This window comes from Amborella trichopoda, chromosome 6, assembly GCF_054954075.1.
Source record: "Amborella trichopoda isolate Santa Cruz 75 chromosome 6, AtrichopodaSantaCruz75HAP2 v2.0, whole genome shotgun sequence".
NCBI classification, from domain to species: Eukaryota; Viridiplantae; Streptophyta; class Magnoliopsida; order Amborellales; family Amborellaceae; genus Amborella; species Amborella trichopoda.
In genome coordinates, this window is record NC_142341.1 from 11,609,633 (window position 1) to 11,634,135 (window position 24,503).

Consider the following 24,503-nt stretch of genomic DNA (forward strand, 5'->3'; position numbering starts at 1 on the left):
CCAATTTGGAGTGCGTCTTTCTTGATCCCTCACTATCAAGCTTGGTGTTTGAAGCTTCATAATCAAGTGAGGTTAACTTGGGGCATGATGGAGAGTAGTGTTATTTCAGGGCTTTTTCAAGATCTTAGAGTCCTACAGCATGCTGCTCCCACAGGTTTGTTTAGTTTTCTTGCTAAGGTATAATTTTGGTGTATATCCTGTTCTAGATATGGTTGTTAAATGGGAAAGATCTTGAGGGTAGAAATCTTGCAATGCACTCTAATGAGTCATAGTGGCCATATTCTTTGAGTGATTTCCAGTCTCCCTCGTGTGGAAACGAACTCCCGCTGGCTTCCCACCTCTGGGTACCTCCACCAGAACCACCCGCTGTGTCAACCCTAGAACCAAAGGCCCATTAATTGGAAAGGAGCCCTGGTTCAATTGAAGCCAGCCATTTACTTGGTGCATAGACAGAGAGTTATTGAGTAATTTCATTCATGATATCTTTACGGGTTGTGTTTTGTATTGATGACTGTATCAACTATTGGACGATTGCAGTGAATTTTTGGAAAGGTATCCACATCACAGTAATGTTAAGGAACAAATATAACTGGTCGCTTTGTGCTAGAGTTTTTATTCTCATGAGGTCAATGGGTTCAAATCCACATGAGCCACCTATTTTATAATGTACAAAGACCCATGACTCTGTCTAACTGGTTGTCACGTTCATTAAATGTATCAGCACTCTATGTCAGCATCCCCACTGCAGGAGATACATGCAGGCAGTGTGTATATACCATGTCAACACTTGTGGAGTTAATGACATGCAACCCCAAGGGAAAACCCATGTGTTGTGGTAGCACTACTCTGCAGGCAACTGTCTTCCAGCATGCTGCAGCTGCTGAGTTTTCAACATGGGTGGCATTGTTACATTACATGCTTTAGTAGCTTAGAAAAGAATATAACATAAATTTCTTGTAGATTTCAAATTTGGATGGTTCTGAAAGATCTTTATACCTTCTGAACCTTTAGAGTTTCTGTATTTTATAGATGATATCCATTAGTGTGTTTAGAAATCTTGAGTTAGCATTTTCCTGGGGATTATCTTTTCTGACGAAGCCTGATTAGGAAAAATCTTGATAGACATCTATCTTACCAGTGTGTATATCTTATCCATGATTTGTTGCATATTTGGCCAATCTACAACTGATGATTATCATCGAATTTAATTGTCTGCTTATGCAATTTGATATTTGGAGATAGTGAACTTCTTTATCTAAAAATTGGCTATTTCTTTCAGGCACTCTTTTGAACAAAGGCCCCCATGTAAATTGTGATGATACTGGAACACAATCTGGTCGGGATGTCGAAGTTTGCTCCTCTACATCTCAGACGTCTTCAGCTGGAAACTCCGTACTAAGAGAGTATTGCAAGAACATTGCAAAGTGCGTGCAGGGGCGAGAAAGAGGCTTTGCTTGGCCATTGACACTTCCATCGGTTGGGTATGTTGGAAGACACCGGGAAAGGTGGATTCCATTTTTTGAAGGTTTGTTTTTTTTTATCTTTTTTGATCTGGAATTTCATGGATTAAAAAAAATATCATGGATCAACTGAAATTTCATGGATCCCAGAGATTAGCACAATACTTACTATCTTGTTACCCTTTAACAGGATGGAATTCTCTTGGCAGACAATTTCTTGGGCCTGCAGTGTTTCTAGAAAGGAAGGGTTATTCATCTTGGGTTCCCACTTGGAATGCATATACTTCAAGCGCTGCTGTTGCACAACCTCTTGGCAGAATAGATGTATGTCAAAACTCTACGATTGTATGAGAGGTTAACAGGAGTTTGACATCTAAATTTTTCACCGTTCTTGTTTCCTAGAATCTCTCTCTCTCTCTCTCTCACACACACACACACACACACACACACACACTCACACACACACACACACACACACACACTCACACACACACACATTACCAAGATCTCCAAACTTAAGAATCTCTTAGATTTGTTGTCTAAAGCCACCGATATAGTTGTAAAAAATAAAAATAAATTCTATTCAAATTCTGATTTTCAAAAAGTAATTATGGAGAAGAAATAGGAGTGAGTGAAAACCGAAAACTCAATAAGATATTTATAAAGGGATTTTATATTGCTAATTATCTATCAAAAATAGGAATTTCTATAATAGTATTTTGGTTATTCAGAAATTAGGAAATATCCGTTAGAAACTTTAGCAACTATATAAATTAAAATAACTTAAACACAAAATAAAATAAAATAACTTAAACACAAAATAAAATAAAATAATTAAATCTTCATTTAAATTAAATATCTTTGAAGTTTTCAACTAATCTTTGTAGGATCATGGGGCAAGCCTGCCTCTCTCTATAAACTCTCTCAATTATTCATCCCCAAAATCTCTCTCTATAATGTTGAGATCAAGAGAACATGTCTCTGACTCTCTGTTACTCTCTATCAACAACTCAGATACAAAGCATGTCTCGCCCTCCTCCCCATCCTCCTCATCGTCCCAGATGTTGGACTGACATCTACAATCTCTACCCCAAAACCCTCCGGTCCTCTCCATCTTTCCCTTCTCCTTTTAGATCCTTGCCCTCTATCACTCATCCTCCCTCCCGTCTTTCTCTTAAGCCCTCTTTCTCTCAGGTAGCAGCCTTCACTAAGCCGGTTACTGCCCCCCTCAACCCCCTCTGCTACAACATTGGCAATGGAAACCTCCACGTTCCGAAAGGTCTCCTTTTCTCCCCTTCTGCATCTCCATCTCTCCAAAAGAGACTGCAAAGTCGAAGCCCAAGCTCCTCGCGGCTCTGATCGGTTCGTTCCAGCTTGGGCATCATAATATTAGAGGGATCGAAAGAGCCGCACAAAAACACTGGGGGGGACCAAACATTACTTGCAGTCGCCTTGCAAAAGGTGATATACTCTTCTCCTTCCCCTCTGTGAGTATTACCCAACTTTCTTTGAAGGATTCCAATACCTTCACCTTTCATGGAGCCCGTTGCCTCCTTCGAGCCTGGACACTCAGTGAGGGGTCCATTAGGAAACAAAGGGTGTGGATTACTTTCAACCACATCCCTCTCCTAGCATGGTCCCCTGGCACTTTCTGGCGTTTAGCGAGTGCTTGTGGTTCTCTTATCTCGATCCACTGGATTTCGTTAGAAACCCTTCCGCTGGGTTCAATATGACTTCTGGTGGAAGTTTTGGACCCCAGCCTTATCCCCAAAACCTTGTGGATTGAAGTCGACTCTGGTATCCAAGAAGGCGCGACTGAGAAGAAGGCAACGACGGCCTCCAGATCTGTCTGCCACCATTGTCCACCATCGTGACCTCTAGCCCCATCCGTCGTTGGCTCTGCCGCTTCAGTCGTCGCCCTCATCGCTTCATTCTGACCCGCCTAGTGGTGAGCAGGTCTTCGCTGGCCCGTCCACTGTTGCTTCCCCTCCCCTCTCCCGCCAACTTGGAAAGGAGGCCAGGAGTGATCTCCTTACTCTCGCTCTTCCTTCTGGCCCACCTTAGGAACCGGGCAAGAGGGTAGCTGCCCTGATTGCTCGAGCGCATAGCATTTGTGCGGATAGAGGGATTCTTGTACCCATTTCTCCCCTTATTCTAACTTTTGCCAGCTAGTCCCCCTCGTTTGAGCAAGCCTTTATAGAGGAGTACCGACGAATCCATATTACAGTTTCCAGCATGAGAGAACGGAGCGACGTGTTAAAGCTTGAGGAGAGTTTGTGTCAAAACCATGATGGCAGATAGCTGGAGGACTTCGTAACTGTTCTAAGAGGGAGAACTGCCCGAGTGTGTCCCCGAACCCCAAACGACGAGGTAAGCGTCCAAACTCACCCCTGTCGTAAAATCTCTTCCTTTGTGGGTTCCTATCCATGCTTAGGAGGGCACGTGTGCGCACACTCACAAACATACTGCACGCACGGACCCTTTGTGGTTGTTTGAGAGAGGATTTTCTCCCGCCGTCCACACGAGGAAAAAATCAGGCCTCAACCACTCTTCTCAAAGAGAATGGTGAACAACATCCTTGATCCAAGCCATGTTGGCGTGCGAACCGGTGGGGGAAATAGCCTTCCAACTTCTTATCTCCCACACCCCTATATGGCAAGATGCAGCCCGTCACACTTAGGAGATACCTGATTTCCTTTGTTTCAGTTGTCAGCCCGTCAAAGACCTCGCCAAAATTATTTCTGAAGATTTATCAGAAGGGCCACCCACGGGGAAGGGGCTCCCACTAGTGAAGAATGAGACAGCCTGTTGGGTTTTGTGGCCTTTGATGACCTAGAGGACTTGTAAAAATAATAAGTTATAGTCCAATATGCACTTCAGTAGGAGTGTGTGTGGATTGACCATGATTGGGATGTTTATAGCCAGGTTATGTCCAAAACCCTTACCCTTGAGCATGTGGCACTATCGAGAAGGGTTTACAATTGGTTATCTCTTGATGAGATCGTAGAGATGCCCAAGGATGATGTTTGTAGGCCAGGAGAACTATGTGGTCTTTTGTGTGCAGTTGTAGGCTTGTGAGAAAGGGCCAAATCTTCAACAAACTTTTGCACGGCTTGTACATATAATAACCGCAGTACTGGGAAGTAGCCTTATAAAGTGTCACATGTACATATGCATAGAAGGAGCTCCCATTATACTTTAGTGATAAGTGTTGGACTTGCTCTTAAAGTGGGGAGGACTATAATCTACAATTCAGGATCATGGTTCCACTATTTATTGTCCAACTTTGAAAAGCCAATCATGGGCTCTTGCATTGAGACTTTGGGTCATGTGTCTTTGTTGGGTTGGATAAGAAGACAGTAGTGGATCATGGTTCTTAGGTCAAGTGGAGTGCCCTTATTGTTGCTAATTTTGATCCAATGGTACCAGTCCACTTCTAAAATATTTTATTTTGGTAGTAAAAATATTTTTGTGATTTTTGTGATTTTTGTAAATTTTTCAGAATTTCAAAAGTTTATTTTTACTATAAATTCATTGAAAAGGGTATTTTTGAAAATTTCATAACTACAAAGGGTACATGTGGAGAACTAGGATCTAGCCTCCACATGTGTGTGTCACCCGTGTAGCCTTGTGGGGCCCACATAAAGTCCCTAGGGTGGCACGGCCCATTTTTTTGTTTATGTGCCACTTTTAGTTAATAGTTTTAGTTAGTTAAAAATATTTTAAAATTAAAAATATTATTGATTCCTATTCAAGTGGAGTTATGTTTTTAAAAGGTTAAAACAATTAGGAGTTTGGTTTGACCGAAACTCTAATTATTTTGACTTGCTATAGATTTTGGAAAGATATTAGGAAGGTTTTGGATTGGTTAGAATTCTAATTTAAATAAAAGTTGGATTTGGATCAAATTATAAGGGGATAAGATTCCTAATAAGCCTCCCAAAATCACGATCGCTGATTTGTGGGATGGATGGCTCGTATTTGATCTCTCACCCCACAGATTTCCTAAATTCCTATTGGTTAAGCTATGTCATTGGATAAGCAATACCTAAGGAAGGATTTCTAAATCCAAATAGAAGGATTTCAAACTATTTAAACACCATTGAGCCTCTTTCTTTCAACACACGTACTTCTCTCTCCTCCATGCACCAAATCTATCTCTCTCTCTCTCTCTCTTTCATTGCCAATTTCATTTTTCTCTTTCCTCTTCTAAAAAGGGTCGTGCCACCTAAAATTTGATAAGACAATGGTCGTACATTGAAACCCTCATTAGGGTTTTGCTGTTTGGAGAAGAATAGGGATACACCCAATGTAGGAGGATTCTATGCATCTAAGCCCAACTCTAATTTGTTCCTAAGGGTTCCTACAAACCCTAGTTACGATTCCATGCTCTCTAAAACCCTAAAGTAAGAGATATTGCCTATGAAAGCTTCTTATCTCTGAAATTCCTGCAAGATCAAAAGGGTGTAAAGCTGTGCCATCGATTAGGGAATCGGGTGTGGGGTGTATCAAGACCTGTGAGGGCTACTCCAAGCAACATCTAGTAAGTTTTCCCAGTTGATTTAATTATTTTTCATTCTGGAATATATATTGTACTCAAAACTATAGTAGAATATTGATTATTGCTCCTGGATGGTTTTTATTTGCTTTGACAATAAACGTATTGTGTTTGGGGTTTTGAATTTAATTTACAGCAGTGTATAGCCCATATAAGTGGAAATCATATATTGAATAAAAGAAAAAGAAATTTTTTGAATTTAATACTTTGAATTCCACTTAGCCACTCCTTTTGAATCCAATGGTACACTTACCAAAAAGAAATATCTATCTCCCCCATATAAGTTTCTTCATGTTTAATCCAAATCCTATTTTTATTAATTAATCTAATATAGAGAAGAAATAAGAGAAAATTTGACAGTTGTATTTGGGTCATGCATAAGAAGAAAAGTTAAGAAAAATTTAGAAATATGAATTATTCCTACCAAAATAGGAACTACTATAATGATATCTAGGTTTTCCCAAAAAATACGAACTACTATAATGATATCTAGGTTTTCCCAAAATATAAAAATTTAGAAAAAGGTTAAGTATAAAAATTGAAAAACATAATATTGGATGACTTAAAAATAAAATAAAATATTGTGAATATTTCCTTTTAATAATTTAATATTTCGAAAATTAGTTTTCATCTAATTTCTTAGATGGAGCATCGTGTGACACACGTTATTGAGTGCTTATATTTAGGCCTTAATGTACTAGATTGCAATCTAAGGATGGGATAGTTATTTGATATGGCAACAAATTTCAAAGGAAAATTTGTTGCTGGTCTTATAATTTTTAAGACTGTGGCATGTTGTGAAATAGTAAAAAATCATGATCATTTGTTTCTTGAAGAAAACTTATCAGTAATCTAAATGTGAAAATTTCTATTCTTTTGAAATTAAAATTTTATATTCATAGCCAGCTTCCTGTTACAAACTTGCATTCTGGTGATATTTAATCTTTTCTAAATGCCTGCAGCAAAGTGTTCAAAAGGTTCTAGATGTCAGGTTTCATCCTGGTGGACTTGCTCAACTCGTGTGCAGCTCTAATGAGGTAAGTCTCGAGTTTGGCTTTTTTTTTCTTTCCTTTTTTCCCCTGTTCCTTGGTGAATTTTATGGCGTGATAGTCTATCTCAAACTGATAGTAGGCATCCAAAATCATAATATTTGTATCGGATCTCCAATATAAGACATTCTCCTTAGGTTACATTGCATAGTGGCAGACATTGTTTTGAACATTTCACCATACCCTGTTGTGCACTGTTATTAATGTGTTTGAAATGTATCTCTTAATTTACCAGGATCTGGATTATTGTTGCAGGCACCTAACGAGTTGCTGTTGTATAATCTTCTTGCTGGCAAGGCAATTGAACTGAGAGGTCATAACTGCCAGGTATATGGTCCATCTGAACTTTGTTGGTCAAATGCATTCGCATTTACCTTCTCTATGTTACTATCTACAGAAATTTTGTTTGAAGAAATAACACTTCAATTCTATTAATATGTGGAAATCATGAAAATAGAGATCCTTTGGATGTTTTCGGTTGGTTTATGGTTTCTGATGCATTAGGCAGTTTGAGATATGACTTCATCTGAGTGCTCAAGTTGTTAATGCATGGTACAGCTAGGCACTTTGTGATGTGGTTTTGACTGAATGTTCATATTCTGAAGTCCTAGATAGTGTTAGTTGATGGCAGTTGGCAGACATATAAAAGTTCTCCATTTAAGGACCTGGAACATGTCTAGAAATTCTTCTATGGTGAGGACCCCACATAGATCTAGAGATTTCTGTTTCTTGATTCAAATTATGCCTAGGACTCGCTTATAGATAGAAGAATAAAGTAACTTTATTGTAGGAGCTGAGTTTTATTTTTTTGGTCTTCGCAATTTAAAGTTGCAACTTACTACTTATTGAATTTTTCTCTCTTTGTGTGCGCATGCATGTTTATGTCTATGTAGTCAATGGACGAGTGGGTAGGACCCTTTGAGCGCTATGACTTATAATGTTGTTAATGATGACTTAGTTGTTTTATAATGTTGTTACACCTGCTGTGAGTTCCAAGTTGTTTTATTTGTAATCTGCATACTAAGTGATTATTTTCTAAGAATTTTCCTGTGAGGAAATTGGATTGAATTCTCATCTCTGTATGTTGGTGTTATGTCACTGTTGAGAAGGTTATTCTCCTTAAAGTTTGATGCTTCTCATTAGATAGTGAGGGCTAGCTTTATGTTTTTGCATTTATAATGCACAAGGATCTGTCCCCTGTTGTGTACCTTGTGTTTTAGAGAATATGCACCTTACACAGTTGGATGATCTGATTGATGGACAGATTCAAGCAGTGGAATATGCCGTGAAGGGTGCTAGCATCGTGTCTTGTGGCGCTAACTTGTTAAAGGTTGTTGCAGAGCTCATGTGCACTAGCATATTTTAATTACATAAAGTAGAAAAAGACCTGCATTCATCACATGGATATATGCATTTAATTAATTACCAATGACCTTTGTAAAGTTGAGTACAGGTTTGGGACTCCACAACTGGTGCATGCCTTTTTACTTTGGGGCCTCTTGGTAATGAGCAAGATGCCGCTGGACACATAAAGAAGATCAACGCTGTTGCGGTCAATCGCTGGCAATCATGTATATTGCACTTATCATACTTGCTTTTTCCACCTCCAATTCTGAATTTGCAATCTCTTTTGACTTGGACTTAAGAGATGTAGTTCTCTTTTTGCTCAGGTCTGGTCGTCACAAGTGGTGGGGAAGGGGATGGAAAGCTCCTTCTATGGAATGCCTTGAATGGAGAATTGGCTGCTGACCTAAATGTGAATTTGAGGTATGCAATGATCTTGGGTATGAATACACTGTGAGCATAATTTTGGCTCTTTAAATGTATGTCAGTCGTAATCATAAACTTGATGATGCACTGCAATGGTCTTCATAAATTAATGTGAGGTGTTCGCTGGTTCTTTTCCCTTATCAATGTTTGGAAGCCGTTTCCGTAAAAATAAACAATGTGTTGGATGCACATATTTTTATATTATACAAGCTATGTATAGATGTGTTAGGTAGGATATGCTTGGGTCTATATCCTTATCCTGAAATTCATGAAATGCTGAGTTTCATCCCTACTAGAACAATTATATAAAAAAAATGTTATGTGGCCTCATTTGGAATCCAAGCATTGAAAGAAGTGGCTATGTGGAATTCAAGGCTATCAAATAAAAAATTCTTCTTTCTTTATTATAGGATCTGAATTCCAATTACAAGTGCTACAATATACTGCTGTAAAAGAAAATTAAAAACCTAAATACAAAATAGGACCTTTCCTTTTACTGTCAAAATAAATAAATACCATCTATGAATAAAAACCAAATTTCTACTATCAATTTGAGTACAGATAATGTTCCTGGAAAATCACAGTACATATTTTAATATGACCAAAAAATAAAATTAAACAGCCAGGAAGACTTGCTCAATTATGCCTAAGGTCACCTCCATAGGATTTAGTACATCCTACACTCGATTTCCTGACCGATGGTGCACTTCAATCCTATTGGTCTCGCTGAATTTTTAGAGCCCAGAAGCTTTCTCTGGCAATACTTATTAAACTTTGGTTTTAGAGAGCATAGACACATAATTAGGGCATGCCTAAAAAAGATACTTCCCTTTTTCTATGGTTAGGCTAGTCCTCTCTCTACAACACCCTAATGGGTTAGGCGTGCCACCCTCTTTAATTTATCCATGGGTGACATGCCACTAATGGTTAGAGAGAGAAGAGAGATGGGCACCATAGAGATGAGAGAGAGAGTTAAGGCATGGAGGAGAGAGAATTAGGAGAGAGGTTGAGGATAGAATTAGGAGAGAGAGAGAGGCTCCAAAATTGTGGGTAATGAGAGGAGGTATATCTCCTTATATAGGCCACATGCCCCCCTAGGTATGCCTATCCAATGACTTATTTGACCAATAGGAAATTAGGAAAACTGTGAAGTGAGAGAGAGTAAATTAGAGCCATCCATACTACAAATCAGCCATCATGATTTTAGGAGGCATATGAGGAACTTTATCCCCTTGATATTTGACCCATATCCACTTCTAGTTAAATTAGGATCAGACCAATTTAAAAACTTTCTAGAACTTCCAAATTTATTTCTAATTGTAGGAAGTCAGTAATATTTCTTGGTCAAAAACCAACTCCCATAAAAATAGGCACACATAATCTTTTCTTTTCTTTTTTAAAAAAATTATCTAACTAACCTTATTTAAAAGAATTTTAGTTAAATCAAGAACTAAACAAATAAACAAGGGGGCTTGCCACCCCTATAGGTGACATGTGGCCCATATGGGCCCACGGCCCACTCTTGGGGTGTGGCACACATGCGGGGCTGGATACAAGGGCCCGACACATGCCCTTCCTTACTCATATAATTTTTAAAACTACCTTTTTTTTCAAGGAAATTACAGCAGGAATAATTTTTTAAAAATTCTAAAATTCACAAAAATATTTTTAATACTAAATATAAAATATCTAGAAGTGGACTGGTACCAATAGGTCAAAGCCAAGTGATTATAAAGGTACTCCACTCGACCCAATGATCGTGATACACAACTGTCTTCTCAAACCAAGCCAACGAAACCCATGACCCACAGTATCATGCAGGGGCTCATGATTGACTAGTCAAAACTGGTCAATAAACAATGGAACCATAATCTTAATATGTGGATTACAGTCCCCCCACCCCGCCCAAGAGCAAGTCAAGCGTGTATCTATAGTGCAAGGGGGACTCTCTTTATACACATGTATACGTATCCCTCTTTAGGGTTTCTTCCCGATAATGTGGTTGTCATATGTTCATGTCGTGAAGAAATTTGTTGAGGATGTAGCCCTCGCTCTATAAGCCTTCATTAGCACACAAGAGACCGCACAATACTCCTGGCTTACAAACTATCCCTGGGCACCTGTCCGACCTCAACAAAGGATGCCCCTCTGTAAACCCTTATTGATAGTGCCATTTGCCCAGGGGTAAGGGTTTTGGACATGACCAGGGCCATAGACCGCCTAACCCTTGGTTAATCAAACAATACATAATGTTCCTCTGTAAACCCTTATTGATAGTGCCACCTACCCAGGGGTAAGGGTTTTGGATATGACCAGGGCCATAGACCGCCTAACCCTTGGTTAATCGAACAATACATACCCCCTCTGAAGTGTATATTCTACTATAAATGTTTTTTACATGCTCTTACGGCCTTTAAAGGCCACAAACCCCAACAGGTATCTGGCTAGGACCCAACAGCTGTTACATGAATAACCCTTGGTCAATTATGATATTACCTTGAAGTCTTTGATTGATATGAGAAAGCATGGGGTGTAGATTTAAGGTTTTGGAGGTCTAGGTTTTTATAAAGAATCACATGCTTTAGCTTAAATACATTAAAAAACCTCTGGTTAAAAGCATCTGATGCAAGAAATGGGGCTTATTGGAGGGGTCCCCCAAGAAGGAAAGGGGGGGAGGGGCGTGGTGAGTACAGGTGGTGGTTGTGGCTGATAAGGTTAGTCAATCTCATATCCATATGGATATATGGGAAGCTACATTTACATAGCATAATTGTATAATTCCAGGTTTTATAGCTTAAAAATTTATCGTATTTTTTATTAGCTTAATAACAAGACTTCCTCTCTTAGGAATTCACTAGATATACAAATCCCATACCATATCCAAACATATATGTGCAAGGTATGCCCAATATCTGATTCTCAATCTGAGGCTTCTGTTAATCTTGTATTAGCAATTACCATTTGATTATCCAAACATATATGTGCAGGGTATGCCCAATATCGGATTCTCGGTTTGAGGCTTTCTGTTAACCTTGTATTAGCAATTACCATTTGATTCTTGCAGTTCGTTTTATTTATTTACTTTAAATTGTGTTACCTCATCTGTCCTGCCTTGTCTTAAATTTTGATGTAGGTTGAAAGACCGGGTTTTACCTTCCATTGATGCGATGGAGTTCTGTAGCCAAAACCTCCTTGTTTGTGGTAGTGATTCTGCATATGGCGGGCCAGCTCTTGTGCAGCTTTGGGATATTGAAGCTTCTCATGATTCAATTTCTTTCCCAGCAAATGACTCTGTATGTTGCTTGTAACTTACAACTTATTGGAGTTATGTTATTGCTTGATCACCAACATGCTAACCTTTGTTGATTGGGTTTTTGTAGTACATTACCTCGCTGAAAATAAATCCAGCTTGTACTACCATAATCACTGGTGAGTCTTCTTTCAACTTTTGTGAGTTTGTTTGTTTTTTGTTTTTTTGTTTTCCTGATTATTTCTTTGAATTCTTTTGTTTTGAACTTAATTTTGACCTTTTGATAATATGGTATCCCCAATGAAAAAGGTGCCGGGGATGGAACTGTTGGACTATTTGATATACGGACATGTGGGGGGATTTCTCGTCTCTCGGTTGGATCAAGTTGTGAGGTATGTGAAGATCATATTTCTTGTCTCGAATTCCTTCTATTTAATACATTTCATTCATACCATTTATGTTTCTATGCCTTTTTTCTTACCATGTTTAAGGTGTCTTTTACCCCAATTTGCTTGTTTACCATGGTAGTGAGGGCATGTGTGATTACCCTATATTATTAACACTTGAACCGATGGTGTTCAACTATGAATCAATTTGGGTCATATGATACAAGATTCTTGTAGCCAAAGGACAATATCGATGTTAAAAAATCACCTGAATACTATAGAGAGAAAACCAAGTTGTGGCACGGTAGAGAGGGATAGAGAGGAAGCCAAAGAAGAGTGATGTGACCCCTAATTTATTGACGAGCGAGGGGCTGCACTCAAAGATGTTATTTGTATTTTGTTTCTAGCACTAGATAAGGGTACAAATAAATTCAGAAATTACATAATTGTCCTTTACAATGAACATGAACTACGAATACTATAATAATTCACAACCATATACAAAATTACCGATATACCCCTGACCAATATGACTGACACATACAGTAAATATGTCTACTATTCGATCTTCTATGCCCATGAACCTTGCTTCAATTCTTTCCCGCAAAAAATGATAATCAATCTGAATATGTTTAGATCTATCATGAACTGCTGGATTTGCTGCTAAGGCTAAGGCACTCTTGTTACAACAAAACGCTCAGGATCTTTGAGTTTTCATGCTCAATGTGGTATCTGACTGCAAATCCATAACATCTCGGATATAACAGTTCCTAACACCCGATATTTAGCTTGAGCACTTAGACCTGGCTACTGTCATTTTTTTCTTACTTCTCCATGAGATGAAGTTTTTACCAAGATAAACACATAATTTGGAGATTGACCTTCATGAATCTGGGTCACCTTCCCAATCAGGATTTGACTATCCCATTGTTGTTTCAATTTGCAAACTCTTTACATCATTTTTATGGTAGACCATGCCATGACTCCATGTTCCTTTAATGTACCTGATTATTCTCTTTTTAGGCTTCCATATGAGATGAAGTGGGCATACGCATAAATTTACATACCTGATTCATTGTATATGACATATTGGGTAGTGTTAGTGTGAGATATTGTAAAGCCGCTCTAATTCTCCTGTACTTCTTTGGTTTTCTTGATGATTTCCCTTCATTCTTACTAAACCTCTTATTCATGGCAAGAGGCGCTCCAAAAGGCCTACAATGCACCATATTAGTTTTTCATGAAATTCTAAGGCATACTTTTGTTGAGATAACTTAATTCCATTAGCATCTTGATCTACTTCTATCCAAGAAAGTACCTTACTTCTCCCAAATCTTTCATTCGGAGTTTATTGTTGAGAAATCTCTTCACATCAGCAATCCACACATATGAACTCTAATGTCATCAACATATAGAAGCACAACTATAATATCGGCGTCACTTCTTTGGATGAACAGAGAGTTGTCAATTGCCTCTCTTTTAAATCCTTGCTCCTTTAATACATTATGAAAACTTTGAAACTGCATTCCGGATGCTTGCTTCAATCCATAAATTGAGTGATTCAATTACAGTTTACATACTTCCTTCCCTTGAATTTGCTTCACTAAATCCTGGCGGTTGCTCATGTAAACCTCCTCTCTTAACTCCCCATAAAGAAATGCATTCTTTACATCCAACTAGTAGAGTGGCCAATCATAGGCCAAGGGTAATGATAAAATAATGCGAAGTGTCACAATCTTAACAACTGGACTGAAGGTTTCTTCATAATCTACTTCGTGTTGTTGACCATTTGGCTGCCAACCTTGCTTTGAATCTCTCTATATTTCCATTTGATTTACATTGCACCTTATATACCAATTTGTAACCTACCATATGTTTATCTTTTTTTTTTTGAAACTGTTCCTACCACATTTTTATCTTTTGGTCTTAGTAATATCTCCCATTTATTGACTTGCATGGCCTGAATTTCTTCTTGCATAGCTTCAATCCACCTCTTATCCTTTGTAGCCTCTAAGTATGTTGATGGTTCTCTGATCTTAAGGATCTCACTCAAGAATAATTGATATTCATGAGTGAAACATCCATATCTTACCCAACTTTCAATAGGTTGTTCTTTTAATGCTAGTTGAGCTCCTCAATAAAGTGGCCACAACCAGCGTTCAAAAAGGCATAATATAATTATTATTTATTCATTAATATTCATAAGATTTGGTTTTGGATATCAAATATTCACAAAATATCAATTTCATCCAAAGTTTATGACTACTTGCAAAAGTATAAGTCCAAATCAGAAAATTTTCCATCTACAAATATGTAGAAATATCAAAAAAGTAAAACAAAACTAATACGGATATCAACACGTCACACATTGTACAAAATAAGAACCAATTATTCATAAGAGAATTTGATATAGGACCAATTTCATCGTCCATACAAGTTAATAATCAGTCAATCACAAAAAAAGTAGAAGAAATTTTTCAACTATAAACATGTAAATATATCTTAAAAGAACACAAAGTTAAAAAAAGAAAAATCAAATGATTCAAAACATAATACACTATAGCAAACAACTCAAATTCCTTATTCAAATATCATAATGGCATAATGCTCTAAAAATATCAAAAAGAAAATGATGTTGGCCCTAACCTCGTCTATTCATTCGCCAAAAGTCCTCACTATTGACCACTAGAAGCTCCGCATGCTACCACAAAGCATTGTATTTGATTTTGGAAGAAATCAAAAGAATCGAAAATTTATCGATCTTTCAATAAATCACAAAGTAGAGGTTTGTGGGTTCCAAGAGCTGGTCTGTGTGTTCATTTGTTGGTCTTTCTGATGTGCTCAGTTGCTACCCCACCGAAGCTCTTCTTTTGTACACAATGACTTCACGTGTTGTAGTTTTGTTGAGCCACTACTTTGGCTTGTATGCTGGTCATCCTCGAAAAATGGCACGAATTCTTCTCCTGGATTACAAGGAATGATATCTTCATCATCTCCACATTTCTCAGCATTGTCTTCAACAAAACTGTCCATCTGATGTCGACTTATTAAGAATGGTTCACTATCATTCTTGTGTTCATCACTTTCCTTTGAGCTCAGACTTTCACTTGCAATGTTATTCTTTGGAGGAGCAAACATTTTCAAGTCATTTAGGCGTGTTTGATAACAGGAAGTTAGGGGAGGAAGAAGGAACTTCCCTATAGCTGTACAAGTTCCGTGTTTGATGCGCAAAACGTATATAGTAAATAAGTTCCCCCTAGAACTTCCTAATTCCCTTGTACTTAAGAAAAAAAGTTCCATCTAAAATGATGGAACTTAAAATAGGAACTTGGTTCCTCAAACCCTATTCTGCTTCCTTCCTTATAGTTATATTTCTATTGTTAATTTATAGTTGTATTTGTATTATATTATATTATATTATATTATATTATATTATATATAGATATTATAATACAAATAAATATTAATAAAATAATTTATTATATTATATATTATATATATTAATAAAATAAATATAAAATACACTATATTATATATTATATTATGTTATATATAATATATGTTTTATATTTTATTGTATAATATGCAATATTTTTTATTGTATATTAAATATTATATATTATATAATAAAATAAATATAAAATATACTATGTTATATATATTATCATTTATGTAATATAATATGTTTTATTATATATTATACAATATAATAAATAGAAAATCCACTATTATATATTATATTATGTTATATATATTATATGTAATATGTATTTATATATTATATATTTATGTAATATAAAATATTTTATTTTATATATTAAAAATAAATATAAAATAGGGAAAATATCTTCATAGACCCTATTTTCAAGTTTCATTTCTTCATAAACCCAAGGTTTCAAACCCTATCTAGTTGCATAAGGATTATATTTATTATATCTTTAAACCCCCTAGACCAATTTTACTCATTTTTTACCTTATTTTTTTGGCCCAAACAAATTTTACAAAGACATCCTTTTTAAACCCCGCTCTCTCCACATTTCTCTCTCTCTCTCTCTCTCCAATCTCCCAAACCCCTCTCTCTCTATTCCCCCAACTCTCTCTCTCTCTCTCCCCCATGTCTCTCTCCCTATTTCCCTAACTCTCTCTCTCTCTCCCGGTGTCTCTCACTCTGTCTCTCCTCATGCCTTTTCAAGTTCCTAGGCTTCTCCCTTTTGCAAAAATCACAGAACCCAAGTTGTAAACTCTGTTTTGATATAGAAAAATGGTAATAATACTACTCTTCTCATTAATCTCTCTTGGGTTCTTCTCTCTCTTCTTTGCCCTCCTCTTCTCACTTTTTTGGTGCCATGATCTTAACTTCTCTCAAGGAAATTTTCTTGCATACTGACCCGACATTCAGTAGTTGGGATTTGTCGAATGGAGATTCAATCTGTTCATGAGCTGGAGTAGGCTGCGAAAGAGGCAGAATTGTCACCCTAGACATCTCAAGTTTTAACCTCTCAGGCTCTGTTTCACCAGAACTCTCATTAGACCACCTAGTTAACCTCTCAGTCTCTAGCAACTTATTTTCTGGTGACCCGCAGATCCACGCCCACTTCTAACCCTCCCTCTGCTCGCCCTCCTCCTTGGGCCTCTTTCTCTCAGGTGGTTGCCTCCACCAAGCTTGGTTCTATCCCCCACAATCACCCCCTACAATAGTCATGCCTCCGGATTTCTCCTCCCGATAGGCCTCCTCTTCTCCCTTTTTGCATCTCCATTCCTTCTGAAGAGACCTTGAAATCAAAGCGCAAGCTCCTTGCGTCCTTAGTCGGTCGCTTCCAGCCTGGTCACCATAACATCAGAGGGATTGAAAAGGCTGCACAATCTCACTGGAGGGAACCCAACTTCACTTGCAGCCGCCTGGCAAAAGGTGAAATCCTTTTCTCCTTCCCTTCTTCGAGTTGTGGCCAACTTGCTCTGCAGAACTCCAACACATTCACTTTCCGTGGAGCCCCCTGAGGGGGCATTTAAGAAACAACGGGTGTGGATTACGTTCAATCACATCCCTCTCCTTGCTTGGACTCCTGAGACTTTCACGCCCCTGGCTGCTGTCTGCGGCTCCCTCATCTCGATCCACTGGATTTTGATTGAAACCCTCCCCTTGGGCTCAATACGAGTTCTGGTGGAAGTTTTGGACCTTAGCCTTATTCCTAGGACTCCACCAAGCCACCCTTGCCAAATCCAAGGATGCTGAGTCTGCCTCTTGGACATTGGTCTCCAAGAAAGCGCGACTGAGAAGAAGATGACGGCGGCCTTTGGACCCTTCATTAACCTCTGTTCGCGACCGTGAACTTCAGCTCCAGCCGTCGTCGATCTCGCCGCCTTTGTGCTCTGCCCCGGCCCTCCTGACCCGCTTCCTGGAGTGCAAGCCCACCTCGGCTCGGCTACTGCCTTTTCCCCCCCTTCCCCTTGTCGACCCGACAAGAAGGCCCGACGCGATTTACTCCCTATCTCGCTCCCCGACCCGGGCCCATCTTTCTCGAATCCTCTGTCCCTCTCCCCCCTTCCCCTTCCATCTATCCTTGTACACCTGTCGCCTCCCATCCCTTCCCCAGGCCATGCGTTTACTATGGCCTCATCCCTCACTGACACCCGTGCACCGCCGTCACTGCTTGGCTATCTGTCCCCGACTTACATGGATGACACCCGTACGACGCTGCCTTTGCTTGACCACCGGTTCCCCACGCCTCTTCCTCTCCCTCTTCGGTCACCAAACGCCCACCTACCGCCGTCTTTGTCTCCCTCGACCGGCACCCCATGCCACCTGTCCTCCTCGATTGCTCCCTCAGCCCATCTGTCACCTGAGCCACCCCCGCCCCCCCCCCTCAGGCATAATGATGCCTCCTCCCGATCTCCCCTCCCTTGCTTTCCTTGTCGGGCTTGACCAGGAGCCGGATGCCCCCTACCTTCCTGACCCCTGCTTCAGCCTGCAGTGAAGAGTCTCTCTCCCCCCCGTGCCCCCCTTCCCCCTCCTCTCTTGTCCTACCCCTTCCCTCCCCTCCTCTCACCATCACCTACCACCCCTTCTGCCTCTCTGCATCCTCGCTCCCTCTCTCACCCCTACGGAACTTTTTGAAATCCCACACCTCTCTATGGACAGGAACTTCCTCCCCTAAGGCTTTGTCACCACCCAAACCTAGGACCTTTCCCCCCATTTGATACCGCTTCCTTATCCTCTTTACTGGCCCCCTACCTCTCCTACACCTCACCAGGGTCAACACCCTCCATTTTACTTGGCCCTTCACTCACCCTGGCCTTAATGCTACCCTTTCCTCAGTTCAAACTTTTCACTATCTCGCTTACCTCCTTGCCTTCCCCCCACCTGTTTCATCCTCCCTTCGAACCTGTTCGACTACAGTTGGCCCGTCTACCCACCTTCTCCTTTTCAGGAGACCACCTCTCTTTCGGACCTGCCCCCTGTGGCTCAAACTTCCCCCTAACGACCCTCATCTCAGGGACCTCTCTTTCGCATCCCTTCTCTCGATCCTGATCTGGTCTCTGAGCCTCCCCCCTCTCTATCGCAACCCCTTTCCCCCATCCCTTCTTTTGAACCTGACCCTATCTCTGAGCTTCCTACTTCTGGATCGCCAGCTTCATCCTTGGAACACCTTCCTCCTTTACCCCCCCTTCGGTCCTGAAGTGCCCGTCGCCTACAGTTGTAGATCTATCGGTTGGTCCTAGCCAGCCCAGCCCTTTTACCCCTAGCTCTGGGGAGGAAGACGCAGCAGGTGATAAGGAGTTGCGCATGGAAGAAAACATGAAGGACATGTACAAAATCATGGGTTTCCACCATGACGGACCAAAAGGACCAGCCCACAAGTTTCTAACTGCTGACGTGCCTTGCAGGTTCAAGGTGAGACCCAAAGGACACAGGGAACTTCTTAGTCTCTTCTCCTCTCCCTCTTTGCAGGACAAGCCCCCCCGAGACACCCCCTCTGTCCCTCTAGTCTCTTGCCTCATGAGGTCTTCTAAGCTGGCCTCCTCCCCCCACTCTTCTACTAATCCATGAAGTTTGTTTCATGGAACATCAGGGGACTGGGTCAAGAGGTCAAGAAGAAAGCTGTCAAAGACCTTGTTCTCAAACTCTCTCCTACTGTTCTGGCACTTGTGGAAACCAAACAACCAGAGCCCACCTTGCAGCTCATCCGCCAAATTTGGGGGCATAAACCTACTCAGCGGGCAGCTTTATCGACGATTGGAGCTTCAAGTGGCATCTGGGTGGTTTGGAACCCATTGGAACATACCCTCATTTCCTCTCACTTAGGGGATTTCTTGGTTACCGTTCTACTCTCTAGTATTCCTGCCGGATCCCTTTGGAAATTCACGGCCGTCTATGGGCCTAACATCTCCTTGCTCAGACCCAGACTCTGGTTCGAATTGGATCACGTTGCAGCTCTGCCACACCCCTTGTGGTGTTTGGGAGGAGACTTCAACGTCACGCGTTGGTCCTATGAGCAAAACTCCTTTACCTCCATATCCCAGGACATGAGGGATTTCACTGATTTCCTCACCAGGAATGAACTCATCGATAGCCCTCTTCAATGGAGCCAATTCACCTGGTCCAACCACTCTCCCAATCCCACCCTCTCAAAACTTGATTGTTTCCTCTTTTCCACCAGCTGGGAGGAATGTTTCCCTGGATCCATTGCTCTCGCCTTACCCAAACCAGGGTCTGACCATTGTCCTATCCTTCTGGATACAAACGCTGTGCAAAGAGGGCCTAAACCCTTCCGGTTTGAACTGGCTTGGTTACAAGAGACGCCCCTTGCTTCTGTAATACCTACTTGGTGGGCCTCTTTTACACCTCAGGTTAGGGGTAGAGCAGGGTACAAACTACAGACTAAAAATCTGCGCCTTAAAACTTCCCTCAAAACCTGGAGCAAAATCCTCCTCGGCAATTACTCCAAAACCAAATCTCTCCGCCTGGACTCTATCCAAAACCTTGACCACCTTGAAGAAACAAGAGCCCTGGACACCTCGAAACTTAACCTTAGGGCTCAAACAAAACTAGACTACTTGGCTACCCTTAAAAAAGAAGAGATCTTCTAGCACCAAAGATCTCGAATAAAGTGGTTAAAAGTCGGAGACTTCAACACCACTTTCTTCCACCGCATAGCCAATAGTCGCAGAGGGGACAACACAATCTCGACTCTCAGAGTTAACAATAGCCTTCTGGACCAACCAACACAAATTGAGCAGGACATTCTAGAGTTCTTCAAAACCTTATACACTGCCCCGGCTGATCCCAGGCCTAGAATGGCCGACCTAGATTTCTTGCCTCTCTCAGAAGACTTAGCTGGCTCGTTAGAGCAACCTTTCTCTGAGGCTGAAATCTTACAAGCTATTAAAGCCCTCGCCATTGACGAAGCCCCTGGCCATGACGGTTTCCAGATTGCACCCTTCAAAACTTTTTGGAGCACTTTCAGAATTGATTTCTTGAATTTCTTCGATGAATTTTCCCTTAGAGGAATCATCCATAAAGCTCTTAATGCCACCTTCATTGCCCTAGTACCCAAAGTTCAAGGGCAGAGGAAATCAAGGACTTTTGCCCTATCAGCCTCCTGAACTCTACTTACAAAGTTCTTGCAAAGGTCCTAGCCTTTAGACTCCAACTTGTACTTCCCTCTGTTATCTCTTCCTCCCAATCCGCCTTCATTCAAAATAGACAGATTCTGGATGGGGTCCTTGTAGCCAACGAGTGCCTTCACTCGAGACAATTAGTCAAGAAACCGGGACTGATTTTCAAAATTGACTGGGAAAAAGCCTACGACCACGTCGACTGGTCCATCTTGGATGAAACCATGGGGAGAATGGGTTTCAGAAATCGATGGAGGAATTGGATGAGAGGTTGTTACTCTCACCCCCATTTGTCCATCCTCATCAATGGGTCACGGAAAGGATACTTCCCTGCTCATAGGGGACTTTGCCAAGGGGATCCCCTCTCCTCATTTCTCGTCGCCGTTGCTGTGGAAGTTTTTTCTAGATCCCTCTCCTGCCTTTACCAGTCTGGCCTCCTCTCACGCTTCTCTACTACTTCTTAGGGGCCCCGGTGTCACACCTGCAATACGCAGATGACACCCTCGTCTTCCTTGATACCTCCTGAGAAGAAACCGACATGCTCAAACTCTTCCTCCTATGCTTTTAGAAAGCTACAGGGTTCAAGGTTAACATGATGAAATCCAAAATGATGGCAGTAGCCATGTCAAAAACAGAATTTGCCACTGTCATCCTTGACTGGGAGTGTAAAGTGGAAGACCTCCCTTCCACTTACTTGGGCGTACCTCTGGGCTTGGGGAAACCTAAAAAGAGACTCTGGTCTCAAGTTTTGGATAAGGTAGAGAGATGCCTAGCAACTTGGAAAGGTAGATACCTCTCCCCTGCTGGAAGAGTTACTCTCATCAAAGCGAATTGGCAATCATCCTAATTTACTTCATGTCCCTGTTTTAGATGCCAGTACAGGTGTCTAACCGCATAGGACAACTCTGGTCGGGACAGGCAGAGAAGATCAAGTTTCACATCGTTTCCTGGGATATTGTTTTCCTACCTAGAAAGCAAGGGGGTCTTGGCATTGGGACCCTCAGAAAACAAAACACTACCCTACGAGGCAAATGGTGGTGGCGCTTAGCCACTCAACCAGACTCCTTCTGGGCTCAGTTGCTACACAGCAAATACCGTATTCAAGAAGGTACATGGGTTCCAAAGAGAATACATAAACACAAAGCTTCAGGGGTGTGGCTGTCTTTAGCCTCCTCGCTGCCCCAGTTCAGAAGGCACCTTAGATTCCATGGTCAAGTTTTGGATTGACCTCTGGCTCGATAGTTTCCCTCTGTGCAAGGTCTTCCCTACCCTTTTCTCTCTCTCCTCTAATATTAACTCTTCCGTCGCCGACGAAATGCCTCTTTCAGGGGGACGGAGAACCTGGACTCCCTCCTCTCGTAGAAATCTCTCAGACAAAGAAAGCATGCTGTTCCAACAACTTTTGGGTGCCCTTTCCTCTCACTTCCTCCCGCTTTCTGAGAATGATAATCTAATCTGGAGCTTCTTCCCCTCTGGTCTTTTCACTGTTACCTCTTTCTACAAGAGACTTACCCAATCCCCAACCTTTCCCCTCAACCCCACCTCTATCTCGTCAAAAGTGTGGTCCACCATTGCCCCACCTAAAATTCAGTTCTTCAATTGGATCGCCTGCTCGCAGAGAGCCCTCACCATCGACCAACTCCAAAAGCGAGGTCTCTCTACACCCAATAGATGTGCTCTCTGTCTTTGTGAGGAGGAATCCAACCCTCACCTTTCATTCACTGTGAACTTTCCCACAATCTTTGGTCCCTCTTGCTTCAATTTTTTGGTCTTACTGGTCAGAGCCTTGATCCTCTATAACTTTGAAACCCAGTGGCCTCTGGCGGGAAAAACCTTATGGAAGGCCGCGGTGGCTGCAACCATTTGGACCTTATGGCTTGAAAGGAACAACCGTACTTTCAACGGTGCCCACCTTTCAGCACTTGCTCTCTTCCACAAGGTTGTCTCGCAGACTACCTTTTGGGCTTCTAACCACAAGACCTTCTCTGGCCTATCTCGGAACACCCTTCTCTCCCATTGGAATAATGGCCTCATTCACATGCCCTCAAAACCTTCAAGAGCGAGCAACTGACAGCCACCACCAGCTGGCAGCATCAAGTTAAACTTGGATGGCTGCTTTCTTGGTAACCCAGGCCCTTCAGGCGCTAGGGGGGTCTTCAAAGATTAGCCAGCGAAATGTTCTCTTCACCTTCTCTGTGCACCTTGGGACCTTTGACTCCCAAAATGCTGACGTTTCGGCCCTTCTTTTTGGCTTGAGATTTCGCAACCCTTCCTTGTGCACTCGTCTGATTGTGGGAGGAGACTCTTTGAACACCATATCTTGGGCAAGTGGCTTGTCCCCCCCACCTTGGCAACTGTCTTCCATTTTTGATAAAATTACCCACCTTTGTAGGGATACGAACGTTTTATGGAAGCATACTTGGAGGGCGTCTAACAATCTTGCGGACCTACTGGCGAAGGAGGGAGCTAGCTTACATATGGATTTCCAGGCCAGGTCCAACTCCTTTTTTGTTTTGGACCACAACCACTCTAGATAGCCCATCTTCTATCGCTCCAAGACACTGCTCAGCCTTTTATTTTTCCTTTTGTCACTGTAAATCTTGTCTGTAGAGCGAATCTTATAAGCCCATCTGCATGTATTCGACTGATGTATTTTTTACTGATTGCCACCCAGTGAGGGTGCTTTAAGTCCTACACCTTTTGTAATCTCTATCTTTCTCTAGTAATACAATGTTAACAATTATCAAAAAAAAAATTTTCGACCAAAATATCCTCGCTTTTAAGCCTTCACTTTCTGAACATCTTCAACAACTTGTTCAATGGAAGCTTGGATTGGGGCTTCTCAGGCCTAAAGAAACTTGAAGTCCTCGATGCCTATAATAACAACCTCAAAGGTAACCTCCCTTTGAGTCTTTCATGGCTGAAGAATTTGAAGTATCTTGACCTTGGTGGTAACTATTTCTATAAGACCATACCTCCAAGCTATGGTAATTTCTCAGAGCTTGAGTTTCTCTCTCTTGCCTGGAATGATCTAATTGGTAGGCAATTTCAACAATTTGAGAGAGCTTTACATGGGTTATTACAGTGATTTTCAAGGTGGAATTCCATATGAATTGCGCAATTTGCTCAATTACCATCACTTGGATCTCTCTAGTTGTGCTCTAGAAGGCCCAATCCCTGAAAGTTTGGGCTCTCTCAAGCTTTTAGACGCACTGTTTTTGCTGACTAATTCTCTCTCAAGTGCAAACTCTACTGCCTTACCAAATCTCGACCTCTCTAACAATGCATTAACAGGAGAGATCCCACAAGAGTTCTCAAACCTCAGAGGCCTCACTCTTCTGAACCTTTTCATGAATGAATTACATGGATCCATCCCTGATTTCAACAGGTTGTCAACTCAGAACTTCCTTATAT

General features: G+C 41.1%; 1 protein-coding gene across 27 annotated transcripts in view; it reads left to right on the plus strand.

The window, feature by feature from the left end:
- LOC18438113 (uncharacterized) overlaps positions 1 to 24,503 on the plus strand; it is a 67,221-nt gene that overhangs the window by 7,173 nt on the left and 35,545 nt on the right. For 8 of the 27 annotated variants that reach the window (XR_016056782.1, XR_016056784.1, XR_016056785.1 and 5 more), the window contains 11 exons: positions 1,280 to 1,525; positions 1,651 to 1,784; positions 5,924 to 6,003; positions 6,981 to 7,055; positions 7,323 to 7,394; positions 8,332 to 8,397; positions 8,521 to 8,638; positions 8,738 to 8,834; positions 11,971 to 12,130; positions 12,218 to 12,266; positions 12,397 to 12,479. Coding sequence is in view for 11 of the 27 variants with exons in the window: in XM_088868591.1 (XP_088724717.1) it covers positions 1,652 to 1,784; positions 5,924 to 6,003; positions 6,981 to 7,055; positions 7,323 to 7,394; positions 8,332 to 8,397; positions 8,521 to 8,638; positions 8,738 to 8,834; positions 11,971 to 12,130; positions 12,218 to 12,266; positions 12,397 to 12,479 (933 nt within the window). In the remaining 16 variants the exon portion in view is untranslated. Of the gene's footprint in view, positions 1 to 1,279; positions 1,526 to 1,650; positions 1,785 to 5,915; positions 6,004 to 6,980; positions 7,056 to 7,322; positions 7,395 to 8,331; positions 8,398 to 8,510; positions 8,639 to 8,737; positions 8,835 to 11,970; positions 12,131 to 12,217; positions 12,267 to 12,396; positions 12,480 to 24,503 lie in introns of those variants that run through there. The other 19 variants (XR_016056773.1, XR_016056774.1, XM_011626594.3 and 16 more) reach the window with 5 other exon arrangements.